Source organism: Galeopterus variegatus, unplaced genomic scaffold, assembly GCF_000696425.1.
Source record: "Galeopterus variegatus unplaced genomic scaffold, G_variegatus-3.0.2 Scaffold6722, whole genome shotgun sequence".
Classification (NCBI taxonomy): domain Eukaryota; kingdom Metazoa; phylum Chordata; class Mammalia; order Dermoptera; family Cynocephalidae; genus Galeopterus; species Galeopterus variegatus.
This window is the reverse complement of record NW_007732833.1, coordinates 17,686-33,262: the sequence shown is the minus strand read 5'-3', so window position 1 is coordinate 33,262 and position 15,577 is coordinate 17,686. Positions and strand designations below refer to the sequence as shown.

Below are 15,577 nucleotides of genomic sequence, written 5' to 3'. Positions count from 1 at the left end.
CACATGGGACCGGACCCCTCCGCGGGAGCGCCGCCGCGCTCCCAAGCGGCGCACTCTCCAGTGCGCCACCGGGCCAGCCCCTAGACAAACTATTGAGTGTACAACTGTACACATTCAGTCCAGATTTTTAAAAAATTATTGATTGATGAATTTACATGTTGTTGAATTTGTAGCAGTGTTGTATTAACATTTTGATAAGGTTTTTATTTTTATTCAAGCAGATTGTTTTCTTTGTATTATTAAGTGGAGATTTTATTTGGTTGTAGCAGCTAAGGAAGTGCTGGTAGCTCCAACCCTTTTCTCTTCATGCAATCAATTGTGTTAACTTTTTCTGTCTTTTTTTTTTTTTGGCCTGACGATTGATATGTATGTGATAGCAGAAGAAAGAGGATGGACTTAAATTATATTAGGCAATTTCTCATAAAAAAAGGACAAAGGGCCGGCCCGGTGGCACACTGGAGAGTGCGCCGCTTGCGAGCGCGGCGGCGCTCCCGCAGAGGGTTCGGATCCCATGTGGAGACCAGTTCCCGCTCACTGGTTGAGTGCGGTGCGGGCGCAACACTGAGGGTTGCGATCCCGTTGCTGGTCCCCGGTACGGGCGCGACACCGAGGGTTGTGATCCCGTTACCGTTCATTAAAAAAGACAAAAAGGAAAAAACAAAAAGGACAAAGGTGTTTTTTTCAATATATAGAGCAATGCCAGACTTCACCTCTATGTGGTAGAGCTAATTGAGGTACAGGTTGCTATGGAAATGCTGATTTGGCATTGTGATTTAGTTCATCCTGCCTAATAATTAGCCGCAGCATAGTAGCAATTTGTTTTGTATGTTTTATAATTAAAAAGAAAGTATTTGGAGTATTGACCATTTCTGTAAACACTGTGCGTAATCTTTGCACTTTTAAAAGTTTATGAACTAAAGTATCTAAGTTAATGCATTTTTAGAGATCATAATATCATTGGTATATAGTTTAAATACATTAAATATTTTCATGAAGAGACCACACATGCTTATTATTCTGTGTTCTTCTTCTTAGTTGGAAGTCATTTGTCTAGGACAAGGGTCCGCAAACTTTTTCTGGAAAGGACCAGATAGTAGATGTTTTTGGCTTTTTTTTTTTCCTTTTTGTCTTTTTTCGTGACCGGCAACGGATCGCAACCCTCAGTGTCGCGTCCGTACCGGACCGGGACCGGCAACGGGGTCGCAACCCTTGGTGCTGTGCCCGCACCTCGCTCAGCCAGTGAGCGGCCGGTCTGTATGTGGGATCCGAACCCTCGGCGGGAGCGCCGCCGCGCTCCCAAGCGGCACACTGTAGCAGTGCGACACTGGGCCGGCCCTGTTTTTGGCTTTTTGTTGCAACTACCAGCTCTACTATTATGGTGCAAGGAAGTGATAGACAATACGTAAATGAATGGGTGTGATTATATTCTAGCAAAACTTTATTTATGAAAACAGGTGGCTGGCTTGTTTATTGTAGTTTGTCAATCCCTGGATTAGGGTATCTAAATAATATTTATTTTCCTTCAAATATCTTTGAATCTGGGTACTTCCCTTACTTAGTAGTTCCCCTGAAAATGGATCTGAGATCTTGGGAAAAGTAGCCATCAGAAATAGTTGATGTAGAAGAAGAATCTATTTAGTTGTTTATTTAGTCAACAAATGTTAATTGGTCTCATTTAGTCTGTGAGGTGTTTTACTGGGGATACTCTGGCACTTGAGGAAGACATGATCCTTGACTTAATTGAGCTTATAGCTTAATGGGGAAAAAGAAGCATTAAATAAAGAATAATGAAAAATGAATTCAGTAATTATGATTGTGCATATTACTGTGAAAGACATGAAAGTCTTGAGAGCCGCACCAGGGTGACCTGATCTGAATTGGGAGACAGGAAAGGTTTCATGTTGAACAGCATGTCTGGTACTGTTTCTGGTCTATTCAAGTCTGGGTTGTATTTTGCTGTTGATAGCTATTTTACTTTTTATTACTATCGTATTACATTTATTTATTTATTTATTTATTTAATTTCTACTGTCCATCCTTTTCTTGCAGTTCTGAAATTCAGATTTTATTCACTTTCTTTCCAGTTGTTATTAATAGATCTGCAACATAACCAGCGCCACTTTAGACAAGCCCAAGTACAAAATGGCACCGCCCACCTCCTCCCTTCCCCTCCTCTCTTCCCTTTACAAGAAGCCTCCTGACTTCTGCATCGGTGCAGTTCTTCACCCAGTTACATCAACCTAATGGTCCCTCCCCCCGTAGATTTCGCACCCAAAAGCTAAAATAAACTCGCAAACCCATTGTTGGGGCTGTCCACCATTTTCAGGGCAGCCATGGGCCCTGTGTCACTCTGAGCACAGCCCGGCAGATTTCTTTCTTTAATAAAGCTTGAACAGTACCCGGCATCTCGGCTCACTTTCTTTCGTTATTTTACCATTAAATCTTTAATAGCATCTCTTTCTTATAACCAGCTCGAGAAAGGTATCTCATGCAAATATGAACTTGTTTGTATTAAGATAGGGGAATTATGGTTGCTGTGTTTTTATCTTTTTCCTTTCTATATTGCTCAGGTTTTTTTTCTGAAAATGTACTACATAATTAATGAAAAAAGGGGAACAATCAAAAATATCCCCAAAAAGAAGGGCACGTTCATATGTTTTCTTACCATGTATATGCTAGTGTATTTATTATGATTTTCCAGAAGATAATAGGTATGTAATAACTTCTTTTTGGTAAAGAATTTCTTCCTTTGAAATCATAGAACCAAAGATTTTTTGATTCTGGGAAGGGACCTTACTAATCTTGTTTATCTTCCACATTTTATAGATACGGAAACTGAGACTCTAAGAGAATTAAATGGCTTATACAAGGCTAAGTAACTTTCCTATGCCTACAGCTAATGAGTCACAAAAGCCACCATCAGAAGCCTCAACTTTTAACTCCCAGTCCAGCTTAAACTGTACTGCCTTTCAAATGATTCATGCTAATGATAGTTGTTGATTGTTGCTTAAATTTAATGTCTTTGTCTAATTTCCATGTGTCATTTATTGGTATTTGGAATAATACGTTGTGTATGCTCTGCTTGTTCTTAAAATACATTCTATTGACTCCAGCAATCTTTAAATATAAACTCTTTCATTTAAAATTTAAGACGTCAGTGTTTCCTTGGCAACGTAAACTTAGGCACATCTTCATGAGATCTAGATACATCTCTCCTCATTAATTTTTTTAGCACTGTGGACAGGAATTTTATCCTTTTTGTACTGATGGAACATTTAAAAATGGGCTGGAGGGGAGAAAAAATGGAAAGTACAAGAGAAAAATGGTAAGGGAAAGAAAAAAGACTCAAAGTAATTAGGGTTTCACCTTAAGAAAACCAAGATGATTTTATTATCTAATAAAAGATGTTTGTGTTTCTATTGACAATTTTATTTTTTCTATATTTGTAACACTTAAGATTTAATGTATTTTCTTTTAGAGGTAATCTTTAAAATATGGATTACTTATTTCCATAATAATGCATGTTTAAACCTGAATCCTTTTTTTATTTCCAGTAAACTGTAATGTTAATAACAAATTTTGAGAGATTAAGTGACACACCTTTTTTAAAGGTATGATTAGAGTAAAATAAGGAATATTGAAATTGTCAACTTATTGTGGCATCCTTTGGTCATTTTAGTTCTAATGGTAGCCATTTCCATTCTCAGAGACTTTTTTAGATATGGGATATTAGATTTGGAAGAGGCTAATCAAAGAGTGTGAAATCATGTATATATGTTCCTGTGACAAAACCCCTAAAGGAAGTTTGAAATTTGCGTGTCATAAAATGGTAAAAGTGATATTTTGCTTTTACATAGAACTGAGTAAGATAAATGTTGAAATAGCTTTTTCTTTTCCCAAACGATGTAGGGGCTTGATCTTAGTCCAAGCTTGTTAAGGAAATAGTTTTTGTTTTTCTAAACCTCACCTAGGGATGAGGGGAATGAAGGGAGGTGGAAACACCAGAAAAATTTATTTAACATTGTTTAGTTCAGGTCCCAGTTGTTTTTTTTTAATGATAAAATATACCTAACATAAACTTTACCATTTGACCATTTTTAAGTGTACAATTCAGTGGCATCATGTACATTGACAGTATTGCACAACCATCACCACTATCCATTTTCAGAACTTTGTTCATCATCTCAAACAGAAGCTCTGTATCTATGAAATAGTAACTCCTCTTTCCACTGTCTTACTTGCCTCCCTCTCCCTGCAGCCCCTAGTAACTTCTTTCTGTCTCTATGAACTTGCCTATTCTGGGTAACTCATGTAAGCAGAGTTATAACAATACTTCTCTTTTTGTATGAGACTTATTTCACTTAGCATAATGTGTTTTGATTTGTCCATGTTGGTGAGTGTATAAGAGTTTCATTGTTTTTTTAAGGCTAAGTAATATTCCATAGTATGTATACTGTATACCACTTAAAAAAAAATCCATTTATTTGTTGGTGGACATTTGGATTGTTCCCACCTTTTGGCTCTTGTGAATAATGCTGTATGAACATTGATGTACAAGTCTCTACTTTCAGTTCTTTTGGGTATATATCTAGAAATGGAATTGCTGGATCAAATGCTAATTCTATGTTTGACTTTTTAAAGAACCACTGTGCTGATTTCCATAGTGTCTGCATAATTTATACTCCCACCAGCAATTGACAAGGGTTCCAATTCTCCACATACTTGCCAGTACTTATTTTCTGGTGTTTTTTATTTTATTTTAATTTATTTTGATTTTATTTATAATAGCCATCCTAATGGGTATGAAGTGGTATCAGCTGTGGTCAGGTCCCAGTTCTAAAGCGTGGTGAGATTTTATGAGGACTCTTGGGCAGTTCTCTCAGATTTTGACCTACATTTAACTTGTTGACAATTGAGTATACTGGCTTAATAAACTATCCATTTTTCTTTGTAAAGAAAACTATCCATTTTCTTCTTACAGAAAATTAGTGTCGAAAATTATTTGAAATTTATATTTCATCATCTAATTTCATCCTTTGTCCAATGAATTTGAGGGCTTGGAGCTTGAAGAAGTTTTTACAATTTTGATTAAAAAAATATTATTATAAAACTTGAAATGCTTTTATAAAAGTTAGGCTGCAGTCTATTTTTCTTTGTTGGTAATCCCTGTGTAATAATGCAATACTAATTAAGTAGATTTGTTGTAAACCATTGTTTCTACATTGTGACACTAAAAAAAAGCCGTTAGTTTTCACAGAGTTTTCATTTAAGGATCTGAATACATGATTTTTTAATAAGATGCCACTTAATTTGTTGTATTTCAGGTTTTTTTACTCAAACATCAAAATGGAAAAACAAATTAGCTTTCATGGTTAGAGGGCATTCAGTATTTTTATGTGCTTAATATTCAGGTTATTAATTCACTAATGCTATTTCCAGGCTTAAATTTGGAAACTGTTTAAACAGAATATCAGTAATAATTCTATTTAACTCCTCAATTCCTGTGGATGGTTGTTATCATTAGTGAATATAAAAGAACTTTCTTTGTTGCAGTAACTAAATCAGAATCTCTCTGAAACATATATTCTCAACCTTGGCACTACTGACATTTTGGGCTGGCTAACTCTGTTGTAGGAGGACTGTGAATTGTAGACTGTTTAGTGGTATCCCTGGCCTCTAGTCGGTAAATAGCGGTAGCAACCCTTCTCATCGCAAGTTGTGACACCAAAAATGTCTCCAGATGTTGCCAAGTGTCTCCTGGTGGTGGTGTTGGTGGGTGGGGTGCATAATTGCCCTCATTTGAGAACACTGTTCTGAGAGAATCTGGGAGAAAATAATAACAACTACCATTTTTTCTGAGGTCTTGCTATATGAGTATGTCAGGCCCTTTGCATACATTAATACTTAAAATTGTCTGTGAGAATTTTACCATGGTCTTTTTGACTGTAGAGTTTAAGCTTTTAACCACCATGTCTTTCTGTGTGTGTAAGTTAGTAGCCAAACCAGAGTTTGAACTTGATCCTATATACAATATAGTGCTCTTTGAGGATTTTAAGCAGGAACATAAAATGAGCAAACAAAATTTGTGTTTTAAAAGTATCAATCTCTCCATGGTTTATGTTGGGGGAGGTGTGGAAATGGCACCTGGAGATATGGTAGAAAAATGTTTCATGTTCTGTATAAAGTGTATGCTGATTTTTAAAATGAAAGTAGTTTCTTAACCTCTGTGTTCAATTTCCTTATCTATTAGATGAAAGTGATAAAGATTACCACATAGGAGTATAAAACATAATCAAATCACATAGAATTGCACATAGGAAATACTCAGCTGTATTAGTCTGTTTCTGTTGCTTATAACAAAACTTTTGGAACTGGGTAATTTATAAAGAAAATGAAATTTATTTCTTACAGTTTCTTAGGCTGAGAAGTCCAAAGTCCATCTGGTGGTGGTGACAGTGACCCAAGGGTCTCACATTGCAAGATGGTGGAAGCAGAGAGCAGAGAAAGATACTCTCCTCTTCTTTTAAAGCCCTCAGGATCATGCCCCTGACTACCATTTTTAATCCGTTCACTACTGTATGGTCCTACTATCCAATCACCTCTTCAAGGCTCCACCTTTCAATCACCATAACAGGATTTTCCACCCTCCTAACAGTCACAGTGGGGGCCAATTTTCTAATACGTAAAACTTGGGGGACACAATTCAAGCTTCAGTGAGTTTTGGGGGGATATAATTCAGTCCACTACATCAGCTTTGATGCATGTTTTAGCTGTGAGGATGATGATAGATTGATTGACTCTTGAAGGTCAAACTTCAGTTTTAATCATGTTTTCTTTTTCTTTTTCTTTCTTTCTTTTTTTTTTTTTCTTTTTTTTTTTTTTTTAAATATATGAGTTTTATCCTAGAATTTACAGATATGACTTCAGGGTAGTACAGTACAATAAAATCTTAACCACTGCCTTCTGATCTCTACTACTGTTATTTTGGCTTTTCAGTTTATGGGGAAAACAGATGGAGACTCTTATACTCTGGATGACATGTTTGTCTCCAAAGCAGCCGAGAGAGAATGTCTTGGTGAAGAGGAAGAGAACCAGAGGAAAAAAGCTATTGCTGAGCATCAGAGTCTTGTTGCACAAATGGAAAAATGTCTGTACTGTTTTGACAGCTCTCAATTTCCCAAGCACCTTATTGTTGCAATAGGTGTTAAGGTAAGAAATATATTTATTGCTTTTTGCTTACTTTCCCATAGGACCTGTTTGTTTCTTCATAGAATACTTCACAGTTTGAAGAAGTTCATTATATTTTCTTTGCTTAACTTGTTTATTGGGTCTCACCCCGAACAGTCTTTAAAGTTCATGAAAACAGAGGTAAGTTTTGTTCACCATTGTATACCAAGCATCTAGCCTTGTTCTTAGTATAAAATAGTCCTTTATTTATAGATTTAATTGTTATATTAAGTAAATAATTTTTGTATACTTGGTATATATCAGACCCTAATTAGTCACTGGGGAAAACTAGAGAATCAGACTTTTGGAGCTTGTATTCTAGTGAAATAGGGCAGAAAATAAATTAAATAATAATTGCCCTGATTGAAGAGAATGTTAATTGTAATAAAACAAATAAAGCGAGGAAATGGGATAAATTGATGGTGGAGTTATTATTTTTGATAACATGGTCCAGAAGGCTTCTCTGAGGAATTTTAAAAAATTATCTATTAAAGCATAATCAATTACCCATATCTGTGGGGTGCAGCATTGAATATCAAAACCTCTGTACAATATGTAATGCTCAAGTCAGGCTAATTAGTATATTCAACATTATACAGTGTAATCATTTTTTGTGGCCTTATAGCAATTTCTTGCTAACTCCCTCTACCCCTTTCCCACCTCAGATGGTGTCGGTTCTGTTCTCTCCTTTTGAAAGATCAGTGTATTATTGTGATTGTTGTATCTTTTTTCTTTCTTTCTTCTTATTTTTTAGCTTCCACTTGTGAGTGAGGACATTCTTTTTCTGTGCATGCTTTTTTTTTGGGGGGGGGGTAATTTTTATATATTTATTTTTAAATATTAATTATTTAATTTTTAAAATTGAAACATAGTTAATTGTACATATCTGTGGGGTGCAGTCTTGAATATCAGTTCCTGTGTGCAATACATGATGCCCAAATCAGGTTAATTAGTTTATTCAACATTATACAATGTAGTCATTTTTTGTGTCCCTTTACCAATTCCTCCCTTACACCCTCTCATCCTCCCCTTTTCCCACCTCTGGGAAACTCAGTTCTGTTCTCTCCTTTTGAAATTTCAAGGTATTGTAATTGTTGTGTTTTTCTTTATTTTTTAAAAATTTATTTGTTTATTTTTTAGCTCCTACTTATGAGTGAGGACATGCACTATTTCTCTTTCTGTGCCTGGCTTATTTCACTTAGCATAATTTTCTCTAAGTTCATCGTTGTTGCTTTGAATAACAGAATTTCGTTCCTTTTTATGGCAGAATAGTATTCCATTGTGTATATATACCACATTTTCCTTATCCAGTTGTCTCTTGATGGACATTTAGGTTGGTTCCATATCTTGCCTATTGTAAATAGAGCTGTAATAAACATGAGAGTGCAGTTATCCCTTCAACATGATGATTTCTATTCTGTTGGGTATATACCCAGCCAGTGGGATTGCTGGATCATATGGTAGTTCTATCTGTAGTTGTTTACAAATTTCCGTACTATTTTCCATAATGGCTGTGCTAATTTACAGTCCCACCAAAAGTGTAGCAGGGTTCCCCTTTCTCTGCATCCTCACCAGCATTTATTATTCTCTGACTTTTTGATAATGGCCAGTCTAACTGGGATGAAATGATATTTCAGTGTGGTTTTGATTTGTATTTTCCTGATGCTTAGTGATGGTGAGCATTTTTTCATGTGTCTGTTGGCCATTTGTATATCTTTGAGAAATGCCTATTGAGTTCCTTTGTCCATTTATTAATGGATGTACTTGTTTTTTTTTAACTGCTAAGTTGTTTGAGTTCCTTGTATATTCTGGACATTAATCCCTTCTTGGATGTGTAGTTTGCAAATGTTTTCTCCCATTCTGTAGGTTTTCTTTCCAGTCTATTCTTTCTTTTGCTGTGCAAAAGCATTTTAACTTGATATACTACCATTTGTTTTTCTTTTGTTGCCTGTGCTTTCAGAGTTTTATTCATAAAGTCTTTGTCTAGTACTACTTCTTGAAGTGTTTCCCCTATGTTTTCTTTTAGGAGTTTTATAGTTTCAGGTCTTATATTTAAGTCTTTAATCCATTTTGAGTTGATTTTGGTATATGGTGAGAGGTACAGGTCTAGTTTCATTCTTCTACATGTGGATGTCCTGTTTTCTTAGCACTGTTTATTGGAGAGGCAGTCTTTTCCCCAATGTATGTTTTTGATGCCTTTTTCAAAGATCAGTTGACTGTAAGTATGCAGGTTGATTTCTGGGTTCTCCATTCTGTCCCATTGGTCTTAGTGTCTGTTTTTATGCCAGTACCATGTTGGTTTGGTTACTGTAGCTTTGTAGTATAATTTGAGGTCAGGTAGTGTTATGCCTTGGGCTTTATGATTTTTGCTCAGGATTGCTTTGGCTGTTTGGGGTCATTTGTTGTTCCATATAAATGTTAGCGTTTTTTTCTATTTCAATGGAAAATGTCATTGGTGTTTTGAGGGGATTGCATTGAATCTATAGATCCCTTTGGGTAGTATGGATATTTTCACAATGTTAGTTCTTCTAATCCAAGAGCATGGAATGTCTTTCCATCTTTTTGTATCTTCTTTGATTTCTTTCAACAGTGATTTATAGTACTCATTGTAGAGATATTTCACCTCCTTGGTCAAGTTGATTCTTAGGTATTTTAGCTTTTTGGTAACTATCATAAATGTGCTTGCTTTCTTGATGTCTGCTAGTTTGTTATTGGAGTATACACACACACTACTGGTTTTTGCATGTTGATTTTATATCATGCAATTTTACTGAAATTGTTAAGGTTTTCTGCGAACAGGGACAGTTTGACATCATCTTTTCCAGTCTGGATGCCCTTGATTTCTTTCTCCTGCCTGATTGCTTTGGCTAGTACTTCTAATACTGTGTTAAATAGGGTGGTGAGAGTGGGCATCCTTGTCTTTTTCCTGGTCTTAAGAGAAAAGCTTTTAGCTTTTTCCCATTCAGGGTGATATTGATGGTGGGTTTTTTGTATATGGCTCTTATTGTATTGAGATACTTTCCTTCTATACCTAATTTGCTGAGAATTTTTATCGGGCAGCAGTGTTGAATTTTGTCAAATGCTTTTTCTGCAGCTATTGAGATAATCATATGATTTTTGTCCTTGGTTTTGTTGATATGGCTTATCCCATTTATTGACTCATTTATGTTGAACCATCTTTGCATCCCTGGGATGAGTCCCACTTGATCATGATATATAATTTTTTTGGATGTGTTGCTACATTCTGTTTGCNTTGGTTACTGTAGCTTTGTAGTATAATTTGAGGTCAGGTAGTGTTATGCCTTGGGCTTTATGATTTTTGCTCAGGATTGCTTTGGCTGTTTGGGGTCATTTGTTGTTCCATATAAATGTTAGCGTTTTTTTCTATTTCAATGGAAAATGTCATTGGTGTTTTGAGGGGATTGCATTGAATCTATAGATCCCTTTGGGTAGTATGGATATTTTCACAATGTTAGTTCTTCTAATCCAAGAGCATGGAATGTCTTTCCATCTTTTTGTATCTTCTTTGATTTCTTTCAACAGTGATTTATAGTACTCATTGTAGAGATATTTCACCTCCTTGGTCAAGTTGATTCTTAGGTATTTTAGCTTTTTGGTAACTATCATAAATGTGCTTGCTTTCTTGATGTCTGCTAGTTTGTTATTGGAGTATACACACACACTACTGGTTTTTGCATGTTGATTTTATATCATGCAATTTTACTGAAATTGTTAAGGTTTTCTGCGAACAGGGACAGTTTGACATCATCTTTTCCAGTCTGGATGCCCTTGATTTCTTTCTCCTGCCTGATTGCTTTGGCTAGTACTTCTAATACTGTGTTAAATAGGGTGGTGAGAGTGGGCATCCTTGTCTTTTTCCTGGTCTTAAGAGAAAAGCTTTTAGCTTTTTCCCATTCAGGGTGATATTGATGGTGGGTTTTTTGTATATGGCTCTTATTGTATTGAGATACTTTCCTTCTATACCTAATTTGCTGAGAATTTTTATCGGGCAGCAGTGTTGAATTTTGTCAAATGCTTTTTCTGCAGCTATTGAGATAATCATATGATTTTTGTCCTTGGTTTTGTTGATATGGCTTATCCCATTTATTGACTCATTTATGTTGAACCATCTTTGCATCCCTGGGATGAGTCCCACTTGATCATGATATATAATTTTTTTGGATGTGTTGCTACATTCTGTTTGCTAAAATTTTGTTGAAGATACTTGTTGATATGTTCATCAGAGATAATGGATTGTAGTTTTCTTTCTTTTTGTATCTTTGTGTGGTTTTGGTATCAGGGTGATGCTGGCATCATAGAATCAGTTTTGGAGAGTGGCCTCTGTTTCAATTTTTTGGAATAGTTTGAAGAGAATTGGTATTAATTTCTCTTTAAAAGTTTGTTAGAATTTAGCATTAAAGCCAGTTGGTCCTGGGCTTTTTTTTTTGTTGGGAGACTGCTGATGACTGCTTCAATTTCATTGCTCGTTATTGGTCTATTCAGGTTTTACATTTACTCTTGGTTCAGTCATGGTGGTTTGTATTTGTCCAGAATTTTATCCATATTCTCCAAGGTTTGAAATTTGTTGGCATATAGTTGTTTATAATAGCCTAATGAGTTTTTGTATTTCTGTGGTATTGGTTGTAATGTATCCTTTTTCATTTCTGATTTTTGTTATTTGGATCTTCTCTCTTCTTTTTTTGTTAGCCTAGTAGTAGATTGTCTATTTTGTTTATCTTTTCAAAAAGCCAACTTTTTGTTTTATTGATTTTTTGTATCATTTTTTTGGCTTCTATTTCATTTAATTCTGCTCTTATCTTAATTATTTCTGTCTATTAATTTTGGGATTGGATTGTTTATGTTTTTCTAGTTCTTTGAGGTATTGCATTAGGTTGTTTGAAATCTTTCTGCTTTTGATATAAGCATTTATTGCAATAAACTTCCCTCTTATTAATGCTTTTGCAGTATCCCACAGGTTTTTGGTATGATGTGTCTCTATTTTCATTAGTTTTGAGAAATTTTTTGATTTCTTGTGTAATTTCTTTTTGGATCATTCAGGAGCATGTTGTTTAATTTCCATGTGGCTGTAGAGTGTTCAGAGTTTTGCTTGTTATTGGCTTCTAGTTTTAAACCATTTTGATCAGAAAAGATGCTTGAAATGATTTCAATTTTTAAAAACTTGTTGAGACTTGATTTGTGACCTAACATGTGGTCTATCCTAGAGAATGTTCCGTGTTCTGATAAGAATGTATATTCTGTAGTTGTTGGATGAAATATTATGCTCACCTCTTTCTCTGGTCTCCAATGGTGATGCTCCTTGTATCAATGCCATTGAGTTGTTAGCAGGCCCCCTGCACGGTGGCTGTGGTCGCAAGCTGCCCTTGCAGTGGTAGTGGCTGTGGCAGTGGCTCTGGGGGAACATCCGCATGGATGGTGGAACATACCACATCAAGCAGTGTCTGTGGTAGTCTTCTCTGAGGTATGTTGGTAAAGATAGGTAAGATGGAAAAGAGGAAATGACATGAAGATATGAATGAATAATGTTTCAGGAAGGAGTATCGGGGACTGAAAAGCCTTGAGGAAGAAATGAGCTTTTCATTGATGAAGTAGAGAGAAGCCCGGAGTGGAGTGTGTGAGAAAAAAAAAGAAGAGGTTGAATGAATTAATTCTAGTTTCGGGAGCTACTAGTTTGGAGAATATATATTTACATATTTTTTAATTGTTTCTTGCACTTACACACACACTCTTTTCCACACACACACCTACTCTTTAATATCTTTTGATCATTATGATAGTCAGTTTATCTGTTTGGATTTTGGTTTCTTTTACTTCCCTTCTTTTTCTTCTTTCTTTCCCTCCATACTTTACTAACAAGGTAAATATAAAAATTCCATTGAAAATTCAACCAAAAATAAAAAAATAAAAACCTTAACCAATTACTTGTATTAATTTTTCTAATTTTCTTTCCAGACTTTCACATAAACATTTTCTTTTTTATAATGATCATCTTACGTATAAATATTTCATTCCCCTTTTGTCTGATCATCCACACCTTTAAAAATGTAAGTGTAAATTGAACATCAAGTAACATTTAAAGTTTTCCTAAAATGCCTTAGGAGAAGTTTAGGGGTGTTTATTCAATGACTTCATTTTCCCTAATATACTGAAGACAGGCTGGGTGCAGGGAGGCACAGAGGTGTTAAGTGTATAAGCCATTTTTTAAGCCTCCTACTTTTTAGGCTGCATCCCAAAGTAGGCATTTCTCAGTTCATTGGCCAAAACTGTTGGCCAGTAACAGACATTTCTATTTTTTCAACTCTTGCATACATTTTTTTCCCCTTCTTAGTTTTCTTTTTCTGCTGTGAGGTAATCCATGTTTTCCAATTAATTATTTCTAGTGGTATTAAATTCTTCTCTTTGCTTTCAGTTTACTGTGAGTTAATCTGTATCTTCCCTCTTGGACTAAGCTTTTCATACTGAAGGATATGAAGTCATTTGAATCTTTCCTTCTCCATCTATGGTTTATTATGCTGTCATTGCTCTAAAAAATTACCATCTACCTTAAGCCTTTCACTGTGAATATTTCAATATAGAAATGTTTGAAATATTGATTAGAAGGAATTTCATTATATCTGACTGCCTATCTTATTCATTGTAGCAAATAGAACAATTTCTTAACCTGAATAAGTAATAACAAATTATTCCCTTTAGTTATTCCTTAAGTTAATCATATGTGATAATGAGTTTCTAAGGAATTGCTATGCCCTTAAGCTGAAACAGTATTTCAAAGCAATTTAGCAGTTCATACTCGGCTTGGATTTCTAACATTTAAAGTATCATCTTAGATCCAAAATACATTATTGAAAGTATTTTAGCACTCGTTAGTTAGACGGTTAATAACTTCTCATTAGCTATCCATGCCTCCTCTTTCCTTTTTTAATAAAAGTCATCTGTGCACATCCTTTTTTAAAAAAAATAGTTTTTATCTTTTAGAAAATATTTAGATTTACAGAAAAATTGAGATGATATATAGAGTTTCATATACCTCGCACCTGGTTGTCGCTATTAACATCTTACACTACTAGTATAGTATATTTGTTGTTACGATTCGTTAATCAGTACTGATAATGTTACTGAATAGTTTGTTCAGATTTTCTTAGTCTTTACCTCATGTCCTATTTCTCTTCCAAGATCCCATCCAAGATGCCACCTTACATTTAGTAGTCATGTCTCATTAGGCTCTTCTTGGCTGGAACAGTTTCTTAGACTTTCCTTATTTTTGATAACCTTGACAGTTTTAAGGAGTATGTCTCCTCACTGTCGGATTTGGCGCTCTCCTACATGAATTATTTGGAATTTTTCTACATGGGAGATTTGTCTCTTCTCACCTGTTTACTTATGTATTTATTCAATTATTTTTTTATGTCATTATGGACTCATGGATACTTATTTTATGTGTTCTATTATCACCAGATACTACATTATTAATTTTGTTGCTCAAGTTCTTACAGCTTTGGCTATTGAGAACACTTTTAGTTGGCTCCTGTATCTTTTTGACATACCCCCATGAATGGGGTTTTTGCTTTTTATTTATTTACTTGTTTTTTAAGGATTTTCTTACTTTCTGGAATGATAAAATGCTTCGGGCTAATCTTGTGTATTTTCTGACCCAGTCTTGGAGTCAGCCATTTCTCCGAGGTATTGGAGAATGTATTAAAAACCAGGGTCTGGATATCATTACTACTGGGATGTTTCTTTTAGTCCCTCTCAGGGACAGAGTAAAGAAATATATGTATGTATACTAACCTGTGTTAATTTTTCTGTTTATAATCATCAATGTCTATATCAAGCTAAACATGATTTCATACTGATGTCTTCAACTCTAATCCACACGAATTATTCTAGCCCCCTCTCCATGCTTATCTATAAATTCCCACTCTACCATCCATTTAATTCCAGTTCAATTGTATAGCAGTATCAGAATTGCTAACCTGTACCCCTGTGGGAAACAATTTTTTAAACTAGAGTATAGTGGGTATGTCCAGTTGCTTTTGCCTTTAGTTTACAGACTCCACTCATTTCCAAAATTACTTAGGTCAGCACCTTTTGTTCTCTACCCTCTTCAGGTATATTATTTCCTGCATTTGTAAACAATTAGATTTTCCTGTCACAGTCTCCATTCCTTACTGGGATCCCTTGATTTCCTAAATAATTTTTTAAAATTTGCATATGTGAAGGTTCATTCTTTTTGCTTTAAAATGCTGGGGGCTGGGCCGGCCCGGTGGCGCACTGGATAAGTGCGCCGCTTGGGAAGCGTGGCGGCGCTCCCGCCCGAGGGTTCGGATCCCAC

General features: G+C 35.3%; 1 protein-coding gene across 1 annotated transcript in view; it reads left to right on the top strand.

The window, feature by feature from the left end:
* LOC103606599 (CWF19-like protein 2) overlaps positions 1-15,577 on the top strand; it is a gene marked incomplete at its 3' end in the record, with an annotated part of 82,806 nt that overhangs the window by 53,830 nt on the left and 13,399 nt on the right. Inside the window, 1 exon segment of the mRNA XM_008591174.1 lies at positions 6,997-7,209. Coding sequence (XP_008589396.1) covers positions 6,997-7,209 — 213 coding nt within the window.